Source organism: Diabrotica virgifera, chromosome 10 (assembly GCF_917563875.1).
Source record: "Diabrotica virgifera virgifera chromosome 10, PGI_DIABVI_V3a".
Taxonomy (NCBI): Eukaryota; Metazoa; Arthropoda; class Insecta; order Coleoptera; family Chrysomelidae; genus Diabrotica; species Diabrotica virgifera.
Window position 1 is genome coordinate 115,058,809 of NC_065452.1, and position 19,246 is coordinate 115,078,054.

Consider the following 19,246-nt stretch of genomic DNA (forward strand, 5'->3'; position numbering starts at 1 on the left):
AATGGAGATTTCAATCCTCTGAAAATAGTTTCTCATGTCTTTTGATGTAAAATAATTAAGGAAGCAGGAATTCAACAATCTAGAATTTTACATTGAGTTTCGTATAGCCCGTTTTCCAAATCACCACCCGGTATATATTATATTATATTAGAGTAGAAGATAATTACATAGTACCACATAGGTACAATAATATGTGTAATTAAAGTATATGTTCTTGGTCTCAAGCTTTGGTAAAGGAGGAGGGCTCGAAGTAAGGCCAGCGACTTGCCCTCGGTAAAAAAAGCAAATGATCATAGAACCGATTACAAAGCAGATACAGGACAGATCCGTTGCAAGACGATCTTAACAAAGAACAGGACCACGAAAAAGCATAGCGAATAGTGATTAAGAATAGCATGTTGGAATATTAAATCGTAGTCAAAGAGAGACCAAGAGATACTAATAGAAATGAACTATCAAATACATTTGATTTTTTCCACAGAATCCTGAAGACAACCTTGAATATAGAAAACAGTAAACAGTAAAACGCTGAAAAAACAAATAACATAGGTAAATTAAAAAAAAAACAAAAAAGCTCCAGGATCCGACGGAGTACTCATTGAAGTCATAAAATACATGGTAGAAACGCAGATAGAAAATATAGAAAAGTTGAAATACTGATAAGTTTTGTACACACTTGAGTGAATGAAGGAACGGTACAGTAATTGGTAGGATCTTTCCGGTTTTCTCTCTTTTATTGGTATTGTTATACTCGTCTTCCTCTGGTCTGATACACACTGGCAATGTCTGATTTCCTGAAAAAGCTTTTCTATATTTGAAGAAAGTGAAAAAAAGTATATTAAAGTTTGTAAATATATTTAATTTCCTTAGCTAACCGCTTTCGACAAAAATGTCATCTTCAGAGCTAATGGTCAAAGTATAAAAGAGTACCACTACATGGAGTTGTGAGTGTGAGTGTGAGTGTGATGCACACACTCACAATTCCAAGTAGACGTACTTTTTTATACTTTGACCATTAGCTCTGCAGATGACATTTTTGTCGAAAGCACTTAGCTAAGGAAATTAAATATATTTACACACTTTAATATACTTTTCTTTACTTTCTTCAAATATAGAAAAGCTTTTTCAGGAAATCATACATTGCCAGTGTGTACCAGACCAGAGGAAGACGAATGTAACAATACCAATAAAAGAGAGAAAACCGGAAAGATCCTACCAATTACTGTACCATTACCTTGCTGAACACAACACTCAGTTTTTAATAAGAATACTCGCAAATAAAAGAAGAACAGATTGCCCAATTAGTGTAGGGAAATAAGCCTTTTGGCATAAGTGATCTACAATAGACGCCATATTCATAGGCAGGCCAATAGAAAAAGAATTGGAATATACTAAAGCTGCATATGTGTGTTTTATAGATTTGACTTGACTGACTTGTGTCAGATTAAAAGATGTATTAAAATTACTAAAGGAGAAATATCAGCCCAAGATAATAAAGATAATTAAAGACAATGGCTCGTAAGAATATCAATGATAATGTACATAGTTTATACCCCAAATGTTGGAGAATATACTCCATCTAGTCTTATGTACCTACTGTGAAAATCACATCAAAATATTCTTATTCATATAAAATAGAGTATAACATATGCATATACAGTAGAGCGTCGATTATCCGAACTAATTGAGGGACATGGGTTTTCGGAAAACCGATTTGTTCGGATAATCGAACTATATTGAGATTGTCATACATATTTATCCACAAGTGAATAAAAACCATATTTATATAACTGTATATTTGTTTATAATTGATAATGACAAATAGTAATTAAACAAAAAAGTGCAGTCTTTGCAACAACGTATTTTTGGATACACAATTAAAGAAAATTGAAGATATTTTAAGCGTTAATTACTAACGCTTGCTCAGTACTCTAGTGCGGGGTGCGGGAGTCGGGAGTTCGGATAACCGGTCGTTCGGTTGATCGACGTTCGGATAATCGACGCTCTACTGTATTCGTATAATGTATTCATACCACTAATTAATACAACGAACAAAACCAAAATAAAAGTTAAGAATAAACTAATTGAAAGTAGAAATCAACTCGGGCATCTGTCAAGGTGATAACTTGAGCCCACTACTGTTTAACTTAATAATGGACAAAATCATATACGAGGTTAAAAGTACGGGACAAGGATATAAGATGTGAGAAAAACAAATAAAAATTTTCTGCTATACAATCAAAATCTCCAATAATGAGGATAATATACACCGCAATGCACAACAGCTAAGACCAAATCCCTGGTAGTGGCCAGGAAACCCATATCGAATTGAAAAACCAACAAAAATATTTCTCAAAAACAGTGATAAAAAAGTTTAAGATAACAATAAGCAAAAAATATTTTTCACTAGCCAAACCCTTAAAAAAAACTTAAAAATATTTTCCATACTTTTTTTTTTAATTTGGTGCATTCACCCTTCAGTATTTGTTATAATAATATGGTGGAGGCGACCTTCGATTTTTTTTAATTTGATGGAGTTTGACAAGTTTCACCAACTGACCAATATCCAGTGTCCACCAATATTTTGAAAATTTTATAAAAAGTTTTAAACCTATGATTAACAAGTATTTTGAAAATTGGTTATTACGTCTCTTAATATAAAATCATGTAAAAAGAAATATTTAATCGTTATGAACCAAAAAATAAGTGAAACAAAATTGTATCATTTGGGAACATCTTAAAAATAATTCAAAAGATAATAATGAAATTTTATACTAACCACATCAATAATTTGCTGTAGAGTTAGGCCGAATTTAACTTCCAAGGGTTCTGACTCGTTGGCAACGGGTCTCTCCAGGACATTGTAAGCAGCCAGCAAATTGTTGAGAAGGAGCTTCTCGTGTGGACCCGATTCCGAACCTGAAACAAATTTTGGAAATTAGGTGTGCACAAACAATAAAAATTAAATAACATTTACTGCTCACGTTGCACTGTGGTTTCAAATGCTGAAAATTTGATAAAAAGGGTCCCTATTAAATATTTTGATGTTTACAGTAACTGTAAACATGAAAATATTTAGATAGCTTGTTGTTCTCTCATAGTGTCGTAGAGTCGTAATACGCTGGTATAAGGGGCAGAACGGAGGTATATTCATAGCTCAGGCATAAATGAAAAAGAACGCTTATACTGAAAAGGTTATAAAACGTTTTGTAAGTTAAGTATTAAAGTACACAATATATTGTACATTTTAAAAGTTCGTGACCACGTTTTCTGCATTTGGAACCACAGTGTCTTGTTCTTTTTTAAGGTACTAGTAGTAAGACATTAAGTAAAAACTGTGTTTGTGAATAATTTTTAAAGAAATATTCATAGTAATATGAAGTACAACCAAACAGTTAATTATACCAACATCTGTAAAAACCACAGTGGTGTGGTACACTTTAAAAGTTCATGACCACGTTTTATGCATTTGGATCCACGGTGCCCTGTTATTTTTTAAGGTACTAGAAGTAAAATATTAAGTAAAAACTGTGTTTGTGAATAATTTTCAAAGAAATATTCATAGTATTATGAAGTACAACCAAACAGTTAATTATACCAACATCTGTAAAAACCACAGTGGTGTGGTGGAACTCTATTTTCTTGAATTGTTGCCCACTTTATTGTGTGAATATTTAGCATATTTTTACCACTTCATTGTGTGAATATTTAGCATATTTTTAAATTTGTTTAGAAACATTTCTTTATTAAATTATATCTGAGATGTTGCCTTTAAGTAAGTTTTTTCTTCATAGAAAATACAGGGCTAAGAGCACTACAGTTTAAAAGTAATGTGAATAATGCCCAGGGTAATAAGGTTTTTTCCATGACACTTCAACAGCCAGGGTACTGAAGCGTTTTTTCGACAGGCAGTACCTATAAAAACAATTTGTAACTATTTCCTGCGTAGGATCTGTCGGCCATTTTTATTTATAAACAATTTATTTTCAAGAAACGGTCTTTTTTCCTTTTTTTTGCAAATTAATGGAAAACAATAAGACGTATGGTTTTCTTAGTACAAGCATCTTCGAGATAATGGAAAAAGTTTTAATATGGCGTACTACAAAGTTTAATACACTCATTTATTGTTAATATAATTGCGAAAAATATCGAAATTTGAAAAAAATTAATTTCGCAATAACTATTGTAGAAATAAGTATAGAGCTTTCAAATTTTTGTCAAATGAGGGTTCTTTGGTGCTTAATATGTGACAAAAATTTCACAGCGATTCATTCAATTGTTTAAATTTTATTCAAATTGTATATCCCAGAGAGCTTTTTTGCAATAAATCAGAAAATAATAATGTTAGAACCATTCTACAGGTGGTGTCAAATGAAAGAGTATGGGCTAAACTTTGAAATTGGTTTAAAAAATGTGAATACAAAATGCGTTTATTAGTAATAAATAATTACGCAAAAGTATGTTCAATTTTTCCTTATAAAATTTTTTATTTTTTTTATATAATAAATTATATATATTTATTACAATTTTTTATCAATTATTATATAAAGAACATTACTTGGTAGTTGTGCACCTAAAAACGGTAAAAATAGATTTTTTGAAAAAAGTTATTCAAAAAGTTTAAAGTATTCAAAAAAGGAAAAATTGACGATACTTCTGCATAATTATTTATTACTAATAAATGCATTGCTTATTCACTTTTTTTAAACCAGTTTGAAAATTTAGTTCATGCTATTTCAATTGACACTTGTAGAATGGTTCTAACATTATTATTTTCTGACTTCTGTTATTGCAAAAAAAAGCTCTTTGGGATAAACAATTTGAATAACGTTTTAGCAATTGAATGAATCGCTTTGAAATTTTTGTCACATATTAAACACCAAAGAACCCTCATTTGACAAAAATTTCAAAGCTCTATACTTATTTTTACAATAGTTAGGGAGCGTTCAAGTATTACGAAACGCGATTTTTGAAGATTTTTAACCCCCCCCCCCCTACATAACGCACTGTTATGGGAGTTTAACTATTGCGTAACGCAATTTTTGAAGATTTTTGAGCCCCCCTCCCTAACCTGCGTTACGTAATACTTGAAAGGTCCCTTATTGCGAAATAAATTTTTTTGAAATTTCGACTTTTTTCGCAATTATATTAACAATAAATGAGTGTACTAAACTTTCTAATACGTCATTTTGAAGCTTTTTCTATTCTCTCGAAGATGTCTGTACTAAGAAAACCATAAGTCTTACTATTTTCCTTTGAAAAAAAAGGGAAAAAGGCTATTTTTGACACTAAATTGTTTATAAATAAAAACGGCCGCCAGATCCTACGCAGGAAATAATTACAGTTTGTTCATATAGGTATTACCTGTCGAAAAAATGGTTCAGTACCCTGGCTGTTGAAGTGTCACGAACACTGTATATTTTTGTCTTATTACCTTGGCCTATTAGAACATTTTCTCTATTATTTGAATTTTATTTGTTAATTCATGCATTTCTTGCTTTCTTTTATTTTTTTTATTTTTTATTCAATGTTTTTTAATGTGTTTTTGATTGTTGATTTTTGTAAAAATGACAGTTGAAATTTTAGCGAGATCGCTCTGAAAGCTTACTTTTTGGCGAATGCGCTAACCGAACTTTTCTATTGCTTCTTCGATTCTACCACGCAACATCGTCTCATACAGTTGACTGATGCTTGAAAGCAGACAAATCGGCCGATACTTCACTGTGCCTTTGGATATTATGACAAGCCTTGAGCTCTTCCACTGCCCTGGGAACATCTGTACAAAGAGCAGAGCGTTCATATGGTCCAAAAGCTACGTTGGCTCCAAACGTTTACCGCGTTTAACAGCGTCAGACAGTATTCCGCCTTTGCCGGAAGACTTGCGTGACTTGAGGACTACAACAGCCTCGGCTAGTTCATCTTGACCACAGCATAATAAACGAAACCAGCAAGGACACTCCCCGATGCCGCCTTTGAAGTTGAAAAGTACAGAGTCGCCATTTTTCGCGTAGTACATCTCAGTGGTGATGTAATGTGTTCGTTCATCAGTGTTGCCGATGTCACTATATTAAATTATATTAAGCCACTGCTAAAATGATCAGATTTTGCCAAAAATTATGTATACATATTATACAATTATGTATATTATAAATACATTAAGAAAAAATTTATTTTATTCAACTTGTTAATTCAAAAATACTTGTAACAAAATTATATGTAATATATTACTATAATAAAACTACATCTGGAACGCTTTCAAATAAAATTTCCTCATCCTCATCTTGTAAAAATAAAGACTTTACGTGATTAAAATAATTTAACATTTATTGTCTGTTTGAAAGGAGTAACAATCTTTCACTCCTTCACTTTTGCTAACACTAATTTAATATTTGCTCACAGATCGCATTTAAACGTCGACAGACAACGATATCTAAGAACACGTGATTTTTTTATTTCTGCATTGCTGCAGTATCAGTTTTTGCACTAACTTTATTACCCGTAAGAGATTCTTTTTGAATATTTTCTGGAATTTCTTCAAAAGATTAACAATACAATCGCCATTCATCGTCAATATTTTGTGTTATGTCCCAATTATTGACATAATTCCCACAGGCATATGTATAAAATTATGTTAAAAAATATTTATTATCAGAATGTCATAAAAGTTAAGTAAATCTGAAAATTATGTACAAATCGGCAACACTGTTGATTTTCTACACTATCTGGTACTACGCGAAAAATGGCCGACGATCTGCGCAGTAATAGTGCGCGAAATTTTCCCGCCTTCTAGTGTGTCCCTGTTGTTGCGTTTTATATGCTGTGATCTTGACAGACAGGTACACCCAGTGGCGGAGCGTAGTAGGGGGCCCGCCCCGGGCGGCACTATTTAGGAGGCGGCAAAATTTAACAATAAATAATAAAAATATTTTGTAAATATTTGAACCATTTTATATTTTTATCGCAACTACAAATTCGGACCGATTGAAAGGAGCACGGAATTTTTCATTACTTATTTTGTGACGAATTCGGGGAATTCCTTTTCTTTGAATGATATTTGGTAGCGACTGGCAACAACGTCTATACTGACTTGTGGGAATTTCCCGTTTATGACTAACAATCAGCACAACTTTCTTCGGCACTTTAGAACGTTACTTAATTTTTTTTTCTCATCGACACATCGTTGGGAAGTTCTGATAGCAGCTACAGGCAAAAGAAGGATTCAAGACACGCGGTGGAGTGCAAGAGGCGATGCCGTAAATGTGACATGGCATCATTACAAAGACATTCTCGTCACTTTGGAAAAACTGACAGAGGCAGGTGAAAGCTTAAAAACTAGGACAAATGCAGATGCTTTACTAGTTTCGATGTAGTCATTTTTCTTTCTTTGTTTTTTAGGCCTGTTACAGCCGGTACTACATGAAGTGAATGATGCACAAAAATATCTACAAACAAGGGGATTTGACATAAGATTGTGCGCTCAGAAAGTAAATGCTTTGCAGATGATTCTGACAGAGAAAAGAGAGGAATGGGCAAATGGCGCTGTAGATTATGCAAAAATATGTGTGAAGAACTCGGAGAATTTTCATAAAATCTCAGAGGTGCATACCAACAAAGCTTATTTTCCATGACAGAAAAATGAGTTGAGACGAAAGCTGTTTTCTTCGTTAGATAGGGTTAGTGTAGAAATTCGTGAGCATTTTCAACAGCAACAGAATTTAACGGATAAGTTAGTTTATCTAATTATTAGATCCAGACAACACTGAATGTAATCTAGACTAAGCATCTGACGAAATTGACGAGCAGGGTTTCAAGCTGGAAAATCTTACACTACGGACTTTCGTTGCTGCTACAGGCAACGAAATTCATTAATGCAGACTCACTTGAATTATTTAAATTAATTGTTAAATCCAAGCTGGAAGGTACTCTGCCCAATATTTTAATAATGTTCCAAATATTTTTCACAGTTGCTATAAGTAATACCAGCTGTGAGAGGAGTTTTTCAAAATTGAAAATGAATAAAAATTATTTAAGATCGACAATGAGTACTCAAAGACTAACTAATTTGGCTATTTTGTCTATTGAGCAAGAGGTGTGTGATGCGATAGACATTGATGGTGCAATAAAAGAAATTCCTCTTAAAAAAAGTAGACGTGTAAATTTTTAATTGAAGACGGAAGTTCTGTTTTTAATTCTAACACATACTCATATTACTTTTCAATAAAAATAAAAATAAAAATATAACATTATAGTATCGTTCTAGTTCTAATTAAAAATTGATTTTATTTAATTTTGTCGATCGTCAAGGTGTACCTAATCTTAAATGATAGGTACCAAGTTATATCAATGTATCTAATTGGTTAAAGTAAAAGAATTTTTGTATTAATAAACGTGATTGTAAAATTTAGATAAACTTTTTTTATTTAAAATCCAACCTGTATAATACAAAATATTGATGACTATTCTCGCCGCAAAGTTCTCTATAATTAATGTTATATAATAAATTAAAATACCTAAATAAGAGGGCGGCAAAATTGTCTTTCGCCCCCGGCGGCCGACACCTTCCTGTCCAGCGGTATGTCGAATAGAGGATACGCTTTTATAAATTTAAAGATACATAAGAATTAGCGTTGCGTTAATTGAACAATAAAAAGTACATAGATTATTTTGATGACTCAGTATTCACTGATATAAATTGCAGGATCACGTAGATCACGTAGAGTTTGTACGCTTGTAGTACACCTTACTATACCCCAGTCTATCTGGGAAAAAATATTGATTTCACGTCAAAATATTATACAGACATTTAAAGGCTCTAAAAGGTACATGACAGAAGCGTTTGCTATTTTAAAAGCTATAGAATTTATAATGGAAAATAACATTTCATACTCCATAATTTTTTTGATTCACTTTCGGTTTTAAATAGTTTACAATCACATTTACAAATCAACTCTGAATATAGTCATCCTTACATAGAATAAGAACTTGGCTCTCTAAAATGCAAAAAACTAAAAAAATTATTTTTGTGTAGGTGAAAGCACACTCAGGTGTTACATTCAATGAACTAGTTGATAGAGCGGCTAAAGAAAGCATACAGTTGGGAGAAGATGTTACACCCTTATTAACATTAGATGAGAGAATAAATATTGCTAAGGATAATTTATATAAAAAATGGTCTAAACAATACAAACATTTCATTTTGAAAAAAGGCACAAGATATACATTGCTAGAACCCGATATTCGAAAAAATTACTGGTTTAAAAATTACGATTATCCGAGAAGTTCCATAACAACCATTTCTCGGATGAAGTTTGGACATGCTTGCTATCCAGCACATTTATACAAAATAAAAATAATTGATAAAAATCTTTGTGATATTTGCAATGAAACGGCGGACTTAGATAATATATTTTTTAATTGTAAGAAGTACACTTATCAGTCGGACATTCTTATAAATAATTTAAGAAGTTTAAACGTTTACGGTCCCTATAATGTTATGTATCTTTGGGCACTGAGTAATAAACGTATTTTGATTTTATTTTGTTTTTCCTATATGACTGTAAAATTAAGTTATAGAATGACTAGATTAGGCTAGTAACCTTAAATGTCTTTCCTTTTGATTGCCTACATGTCTGCCTTACCGTGTGGGGTGGGTATATAGGTAATCAACAATTAATAAAAAATACTAAGAAAACCCTTGGATGAGAAAAGTGTGACCCTTATCCTTATCTCAAAATGTTTATTAAGGTTAATTTAAAAAATTCACTTTAAAAAAATGTTTATTATATCTATTCTTAACAAAAAGGTCGGTCAGACTTAGATAACCTTAACTTAAGATTACTAATTAGATAGTTTAGATAAGATATATAATGTTTATGTATGTACTACCTACTTTGTTTCTGGCCGCATGATCTAATCCTAAAGCCAATAAAAAATCAACGTATTTTTTATATTATATTTTAAAAAAAATTTTGAAGGCAGTCGTGGGAATGCCGACAGAAGTGAAAACTTCGTATAGTATATAAATTACGAGCTCAATGCTTTTTCCCCATCAAAAAAGAAGTGCTACACCTCTATCATATTTCATATTTCATATTTTTCACAATCCAAAAAGTGCACAACGTTCCTCAAGAAGTTTTCACTTCAAATATTTATTTGCACAACTTCCCTAAAGAAGTTTTCACTTCAAAAATTTATTTCACCGAAGCGATGACGGTCGCGATGACGGTTGTTAATTAAAATACTTTTTCCCCATCTAGAAAGTGCACAAGGTCCCCAAAAGAAGTTTTCACTTTAAAAATTTATTTCGCCAAAGTGACGACGGTCGCGATGACGGTCGCTAATTTAATACTTTTTCCGAATCTAAAAAGTGCACAACGTCCCTAAAGAAATGTTCACTTCAAAAATTTATTTCGTGGAATCGGTGACGGTCGCTAATTTAATACTTTCTCCCCATTAAAAAATGCACAACGACTCTCAAAAAGTTTTCACTTTAAAATTCTATTTCTTCGAAACGATGACGGTCGCCAATTTAATACTTTTTGATGTCGCGATGACGGTCGCGAATTCAATGCTTTTTCCCATATCCAAAAATCGCACAAGGTCCCTAAAGAAGTTGTCTCTTCAGAAATTGTTCAAATAAAACTTATATATCATAAAAAGTTCTTTAATTTTGAGAGTTTTAAAATTAAAATACATAAACAATTGGCCGAGGTAATTGCAAAGACCCTTATTTTTGCAGTAATTTATAAATGCTAATAACTTTGTATTTTGCATAACTTTATACAGGGTGTTTCATTAATAATTGTCCATATAGTAACTGGAGAAATCTTAGCACAAAATACGAAGATTTAACCTAAAACACTTAAATAAAATGTGGTTCCTTACTAAGTTACAGGGTGTTTTATCTCAAATATTAAAAAATTATTTTTGCTTAGCATTTTAAAACTATTCGACGTATTCTTTTCATACTTGGCAGAAAGTGCGACTACTAGACATATTACTAAATTATGATAAACAAACGTTTCTAGCTATTACCAGAGGCGTACGACAGGGGATAGTGAATGGTTGACCTTTCTCAAATTCTACGTCACTGGAGGAATTACTATTTTAGTGCCATTTTTAGATTTTCCAATACTTTCTAGGTAAATAATGTACTCTTCATTGGTAATGATAAAGTCATTAGTTTTCGAGATATTTGAAGTTAAATATGAAACGGTTCAAAACGGCAAACAGGTGTATGTTTTCAAAAAACTTTTGATAGTGTGTAAAAAATATATTTTATATCAGCTAAGTACTTTCAACACATAACGTGCCATCATCAGAGCTTCCTAAAAGGACATATTTAAGATAAGATTTTTTTCCTATAAAAAATGAGTGAAAAACTTACGTCCTCTTAAAATACCTTCATAGAAGAGCAATTGCTTAACAACACAACAAAAAACATGAATACTGGGCAAAAGCCACAGATGTAGGGTAATAACCCTTTACAGTGAATAGAATCACATCTAAATTCTATTATTAATTTATAAAGACAACATGGCTGAGTCAGACCATTTTGAGCCCACGTGAACAGCAGATCAGCTGAGGAAGACTGTCATTTATTAAAATGGTAAAGAAGGAACTACAATCTTATGCGACCTCTATATTCATAAATATTAATTAAAAAATTGAAAATGGCTAAAAAGCCATGTATAGGATAAATGAATTTAAAGTTAAGATACTAAATTTTAAAGTTAAATTTTCAAAAGATTACTATTATTACTATTGAAGTGAAATGTTAACGTGTATTTTATAAGTTATCAAAATTCTCCCAAAAACAAAACTGTTATAGTTCGACCAAGTGTAGAAGAAGTTAGATGAAATCAAACCTAGGAGAAATATCATTTGACAAGCTCAGAGTTCGAAAGCTGTTATTTAAAAAAATTTTAAAAACCCGTATGGATTAATTCAGACAAATAACAAATATTTATTTCCAATTGGTAATCCAACTCTTGTTGGTGGTCCAACTCTGAATCGAATATAAACAAAACCTGCCTTGAACCCTTTTTAAATATTTATTTGTTTAAAAAAATGTAAAAATGAACGAAAACTCAAGAATACCTAAAAGTAATGTTCAAAAAACTTTCATAAATTGTTGGGTATACTGTATACTAAACCAAAATTATTAAAGAAATTTCTTAAAAATAGGATCAAAATTTACAATTTAATTGAATCTGGATGTTAACACAGTTTTGAGGGTTTCTTTTCATTTCTCTACTTATTTCTAGATCTTCTAGTAGATTCATTTTGGTATAGTTATTATTAGGTATGCTGTGTAAGAACCTACTATCTCTTTGTGGACTAAAGCTATGTTTCGATGCATGTAAATGATGACCAAAGCTAGATTTATCGATCTTTGACAGATGCTCTTTGATACGAGTATCCAAAGGTCGCATCGTTCTACCCACGTTAGTCACAGGGCATTCACCACATGACAATTTATAAATGCCACTTTTTGAAGTTTTTTTAATTTTGTCTTTAGTATGAGAGAAAATTGACTTGATGTTATCTTTGCATTTAAATGAAAGTTTTAAGTTAGGAATGTTATTTAAGATTTTTGCTATATTGTCTGAAGGATAACCTATGTATGATATAGATCTATACATAACTGCTGAGTTGGAGTTGTCTGGGGTCGCAATATAAGCTAGAGATCTGTTTCTTTTATTCCTTAATTTGTTGAGAATTTAAATATGAAACGGCACAGTTATTTTGATAAAAATTATTTGTACCCAGTACTTTCAAACTATTTGGCGTATCCTTATCATACTTGGCAGAAAGTGTAGGTGCTGTACACCCTACTAAATTAAGATAAATAAACGTTTCTAGCTACTACCAGAGGCGTACGACAGGGGATAGTGTCTGGTTGACCCTTCCCAAATTCTACGCCACTGATAAAATTGCTATTTTAGTGTAATTTTTGATTTTACAATACTTTTTATGTAAATAATATACTCTTCATACGTAACGATAAACTGATTAATTTTCGAGATATTTGAAAATAAAAATGAAGCGACACAATACATTAATCAAAATAACCGTGTAGTTTCATTTTTAACTTCAAAGATCTCGAAAAGTAATGACTTTATCGTTACGAATAAAGAGTATATTATTTTCATAGAAAGTATTGGAGAATCCAAAAATTGAACTAAAATAGCAATTTCGCCAATGGCGTAGAATTTGGAAAGGGTCAACCATTCACTTTTCCCCGTCGTACGCCTCTGGTAATAGCCACAAACGTGTGTTTAACAAAATTTAGTAGCTTGTACAGTACCTATACTTCCTGCCAAGTATGAAGAGGATACGTCGAATAGTTTTAAAATTGTGAGCAAAAATAGTTTTTAAATTTTTAGATAAAACACCCTGTAACTCAGTAAGGAACCACATTTTATTTAAGTGTTTTAGGTTAAATCTTCGTATTTTGTGCTAAGGTTTCTCCATTTACTATATGGACAATTATTAATGAAACACCCTGTATAATGTTAGTATTCAAAGTTGTAGCAGTTAATGTATTATAAAAATTTGCTAAATTTCAAACAGATCGACCAAATAATTTATAAGTTATTCAATTGGTTTATCCCAGAGAGCCATTATTTAAAACACTGCACTTACCCAAAAAGTCACTCTAGAGGTATTTTGTAAATCACAATCGATTCTTTGAGGCTTCATTTTTAAGTTATATTAAAAAAAACTTTCATTAAATTTGTTATTAAGAAACAGTTTGAAAAAGGGCTTTTTAGCTTACAAACATTTATATTATCTTTGAGATTTTTTATGTCACATACTTGTATACTTGTAGTTTAGTAGGCCCAATAAAAAAGCTGGTGAAAATACATGCTTATTTCCATTGTTTATTAATATTAAGCGCTGAAAATTGAAAAAATTCAAAATGAATATCCCTATTTTATTATCCAACTTATAGATAGCTGCCGTGAAGGAGTAAAAATTTATAACGCGTTAAAATGATGGTACCCGTAAAATACCGCCACGCAAATTGGAGGGGAGAACTATTCGCTTCAATATCTCGGCTGGCTTCTTAAAATTCGTCATAGAAGGTTGTGTTTTTTTTTTGAAAATTTTGTAACTAACAAGCTTTTGACACAAAAAATATCAAAGTTATTATAAATCTTTGTAAGGTAAAAAGTCAGCTCGTTTTCAAACTGTTTCTTAATAATAAATTTAATAAAATGTTGAAGTTTTTTTAATATACCTTGAAGCTTCTGGGAATCGATTGCGATTTACAAAATACTTCTTGAGTGACACTTTGGGCAATTAATTACTTATAAATTATTTAGTCGATATGTTTAGAAATTTAACACATTTAATTATCTAACTAATTACCAGATACAGTGGCGTGCTGGCCATATAAATGAATCGGTGCAATCACCGAGAGGCCGCGTCCTCTTGAGGCCGGTCAAATAAGTTTTTTTCACAAAAAATTTTAGATGTAACAATTTTTTTTTAATTTCTAATCGAAAGATATTAACAAAACATTTCAAAAATATTTTTGTTCCATACATAGTGTTCGAGCCATTTCAATAATATTGCATTAATAATTCCAGTTGTATGTTCTATGCACACCCTGCATTTCAAAACGGTTAAAATTAAGACGTTGATTTGAGTTATAAATAGGTATTATTCGGCTGATAATATAAACACAGAATTTTACACAAAATACGACTCAGCAATTGTATATATTTTTTTTAAATATGTGTTTCTGGGAAAAGTTCGTTAAATATTTTTGGATGTTTTCGATTTTACTGAGTGGACAGAACCAGGCAATGGTTATCTTGAAATTAGCGAGGATAGATCCATTAGAAATATATTTATGTATATGTTTATGTGTAATATAGATTTTATAATATTTTCTATAAATGGAAAAACAACTTAAAACAAACAATGCAACGTATCTCTCTCTCTCTCTCTTTCTCTTATCGTTTCCCCATTACTGAGGATCGTGATTTCTTCCAATATTCCTAACAATTTTTTTTCATTGGTTTCTATCTTCAGCTGCTCTAAGAGCTTCGCAGAATGACTTTCCAGCTGAATTTTTAATTTGGTCAGACCATCTAGTTGGTGATCGTCCTCTTGATCTTCTCCCCGGAACGTTTCCAGAAACAATTAATATCTCCAAACTATCGTAACCTTTGCGAACCTCGTGACCGAAGAATTGCAGAATTCGTTGCAGACATATTGTGGACAGCCTTTTTATTAATTTCGAGTTGGTTTAGAATGGAAACGTTTGTCCTATGATCTGTCCAAGGGATGCGCAGCATTGTTCTCCAGCACCATATTTCAAAGGCATCCACTCTCAAAACCACCACTCTTTGAGTGATCTCTGACCCGTATAGAAATATTGAGAAAACAAGGGCATTCACCAGTCTCATCTTGATATTTTGAAGATAGATATGTCTTTCCAAACTTTAGTTAGGCGACTCGTCGCATTTTTTGCCATACCAATACGTCTCCGAACTTCTGCTTCACAGTTACCATCGTCAGTTATACTAGACCCGAGATAGACAAAGGTGTTAAAGGTGTACTATCTGGTATTCCTGTAACATTCCTGACGTTAGTCAGTTGAATGGTGTCGAGTCTGTCAACCATTATTATTTTTGTCTTAGCTTTATTGATTTTCAGACGAACTTTATTGCTTTCGTACTCAACTCTCCGCAGGAGATCAAACATTTCTTACAACGTATGCTGCACCAATTTAACATAACCGCCAGAAAATTTAACATGTTAATTTCCCCAAAAATGACAAAATGCATGGTTATAACAACAAATCCGTTAAGATGTAAACTGGAGCTGGAGGGCTACTAGAACAAGTGATGGAGTTTTAATATCTAGGCATCACGATATCTAGCTACGAAAGGCTCGAAACAGAAGTGGAAGATCAAGTGTATAGAACAAACAGAGCCGCAGGTGGTCTAAATGACAGACAATATGGAGACATAAAAATATCGGAAAAGAAATGAAAGGCAGAATTTACAAAACAGTCATCAGACCAACAATGACATACGCGGCAGAAACACGACCCGACACAGAGAGGACAAAAAAATTTCTCGAAACAGCGGAGATGAAAACCCTTCGAAAAATCGATGGTAAGACTTTATGGAACACAGAGCTAGAAGTACAGATATACAACGGAGATTCAAGGTGGACAATATTAATAACTGGATAAGAAACAGAAGAATAGAATGGAATGACCACATACGCCGAATGACAACAAATAGAGTAGTAAGGACAACGAGAGACTGTTCCTCAATAGGAAGACGATCAGTGGGAAGACCACGAAAACGATGGAACGACAACTTACTAGAGGCACATTGAAAAAACAGACAGAGTCAAAGAAGAAGTATTTTTGTTTTATAAATAAGAAATCAAAGTTCTGATAATAAAAGATAAAATAATGATGGGAGACCGCTTTTCTATAAAATCACTGGGCCGCTTGAAAAATTCCAGCTCACCATTGACCAGCCATAATATTGGGTGGTTATGTTAAATGTAATTATGCAAAAAACAAGGTTATCAAGATTGATAAATTACTGCAAAAATAAGGGTTTTTGCAATTATCTCGGTCAATTGATTATATTATATTTTAATTTGATCTAAAACATTTACTTGAACCATTTTGCTCTAAAATGTATAAGAAACGTTTTATAGACAAAAACTGTTTTTTTTACTCTTCTTGCGATCACCATTGCGGAGGCTTCTCGATCTTACGCAATATGGAATAATTGTCTTGCATTTGATATCTGAATCAGTTCACGAATGTTTTTTAACCAAGAAAATTGTTTTCTTCCTACACCTTTACGGCCCTCTATTTTGCCTTTAAGTATCAGTTGTTTTATTTTTTATCGATTTCCGCTCGCTATAAGTCCCAGTTAAGACATTTTCTCTATCTTTGTTGACCCTCCTTAGTACTTCATCATCTATCTATGAACCTTCTCTATCTTCATCATCTATCTATGCATCTATACATTTCCAATGCTTCAATTCTGTTCATGATCGATACTTTTAGCGTCCACACTTATGCACCATACAAAAGTACAGACCAACATAGCACTTAACTATTCTTTGTCTTAGTTATAAACTGAGATGAATATTGCAAAGAAATGACTTCTTTTTTATAAAAGTAGTTTTAGTCATTGCTATTCTACGTTTTATTTCTATGTCTGGATCTAGCCGGTCCGTTATCACAGTTCCTAAATAAGTATATCATTTTGTGAACTTTCTCAACTTGGACTCCATTAAATTTAAGCTCTTTATCTGGATATGGGTCATGACTAAAAACTAAAAATTTGGTTTTGTTTGAGTTTGAGTTTATGTTTGAGTTTTTAATTTTGTACTCTATTATTATTAAAAAACAAAGCAAAATTAGCTATACGTCTTCACGGAAGATTTTTTCATGTTTTTTTTCTATTGGCATACATAATGTTAATGAGCTTTCATTCGATGGTGAACTTATTTACCAATAAATTATTTATCGAACTTTTATTTTCTAAGTTACTAGAGGTATTATAATTTAATCTGTACTAGAAGAATTAACCACTGAATATTACAGAATGCTTCATATTTTCTGCACCCTAATTTGCCAAGCGAAAATTCAATTATTTCCAGCAGATAATTCACTTTTAGATTGAATGACACATGTTATTGGCACCACATTTATGGTTATGTTCTACTCGTACATTAAGTGTAATACCAAAATTGCATTGAACCTGTAAAAGTAAAACTGTAAAAATTAATTTGCATTCATAAATGGTTTAACACAGCGACGATGAGTATTTCATGCAGCCGTTAATAAGATACAAATTGCTATCATGGTCACCAATATTCATTGATTATCAGTGTATTGATTTTAATCTTCTTATTTATTAATGAATTGTAACACATATTTAATTTAGTTTTATCTTCAATTTATTTACACTTATTTTATTTTATTTACACTAAAAGTTTCTTGTGTTGAATGGGTTGCATATGTGAGTTCATTTTAAATGAAGTAAAGAAACACAGACTTACTCACAATCATTTAATAATTCTTTGACGACCGGTTTCGATCTCTACAATATTCAGATCATCTTTTGGTCGGCGTTACAAGTAGTTAAATGATGCCGTTACAAGGAATGCTTTGTAAGTTCATCGATGACATGTTTAAACGTCCAAATTATGCTAATAGGATAGCTAGGTGAGGGGCTGGGTAAGCGGACATGCTTCGTAGGTCAAAACACAGTGAATTGGAATGGATCCTGAAGGCAGATGTGTGTTGTGAAACAGAGACAGATGTATTAGTTATAAGATAGACAACGTTCGGGTGGGAATATTCATAAATGCAGCTAAGGTGTAAATTGACTTATTGTAAACACTTGTACCATTGTGAAGGTCTTTGCTCTTATGTGTTTTGAGCTATGGGCAAAGGTCGAAGTAAGGAAATTGACAAATAGGAATAAATATTCAAGTTTGTATTGTTCCCGGTCACAGGACTACGGGATATCAGTTATTTTGTATCATTGTAGGTGCCTAACACTTGGAAATCTATGAAATGTAGAGAATTATAAGAAAATTAATTAGATAAAAAGATTGTCAAATTAAAAATTGGTTGAAAAACTGTAGAATATTAAAGGTGATCTGAGAAAGGAATGGTTTGTTTAAGCTATTGTTTGATAGTGTATGTTCAGAAAGAAATATTGAATAAATAATTACAGGGTATAGGCACTTACATTGAGAAATTATTAAAATAAATAAATAAATTAACACCGAACACATAGGATTACTATAACTACACAGACAAAACAACGAGTGGTTTAAATTTTGATGGGAAGTAGCACTACATTTGTAAAATTCACTTAAATAACCGATTTTTAATTTTCTAAAACTTAACTTTAGTTTTTGTGTTTCATCTTTGAGAGGGAATTTTGACAGTTTTTAAATTTTGACAGAAAAACTGTCAAAATTCTCTCTCAAAGATGAAACACAGAAACTAAATTTGAGTTTTAGAAAATTAAAAATCGGTTATGTAAGTGAATTTTACAAATGTAGTGCTACTTCCCATCAAAATTTAAACCACTTGTTGTTTTGTCTGTGTAGTTATAATAATCCTATGTGTTCTGTGTTAATTTATTTATTTATTTTAATTTCTCAATGTAAGTCCCTACACCCTGTAATTAATTATTCAATATTTCTTTCTGGACATACACTATCATACAATAGC

General features: G+C 31.8%; 1 protein-coding gene across 4 annotated transcripts in view; it reads right to left on the reverse strand.

Moving 5' to 3' along the window:
- LOC114328607 (neuronal acetylcholine receptor subunit alpha-7) overlaps positions 1-19,246 on the reverse strand; it is a 1,048,703-nt gene that overhangs the window by 784,736 nt on the left and 244,721 nt on the right. For all 4 annotated transcript variants that reach the window (XM_050663684.1, XM_050663682.1, XM_050663683.1 and 1 more), the window contains exon 2: positions 2,780-2,919. In XM_050663684.1, the coding sequence (XP_050519641.1) occupies positions 2,780-2,919 (140 nt within the window). The remainder of the gene's footprint in view (positions 1-2,779; positions 2,920-19,246) is intronic.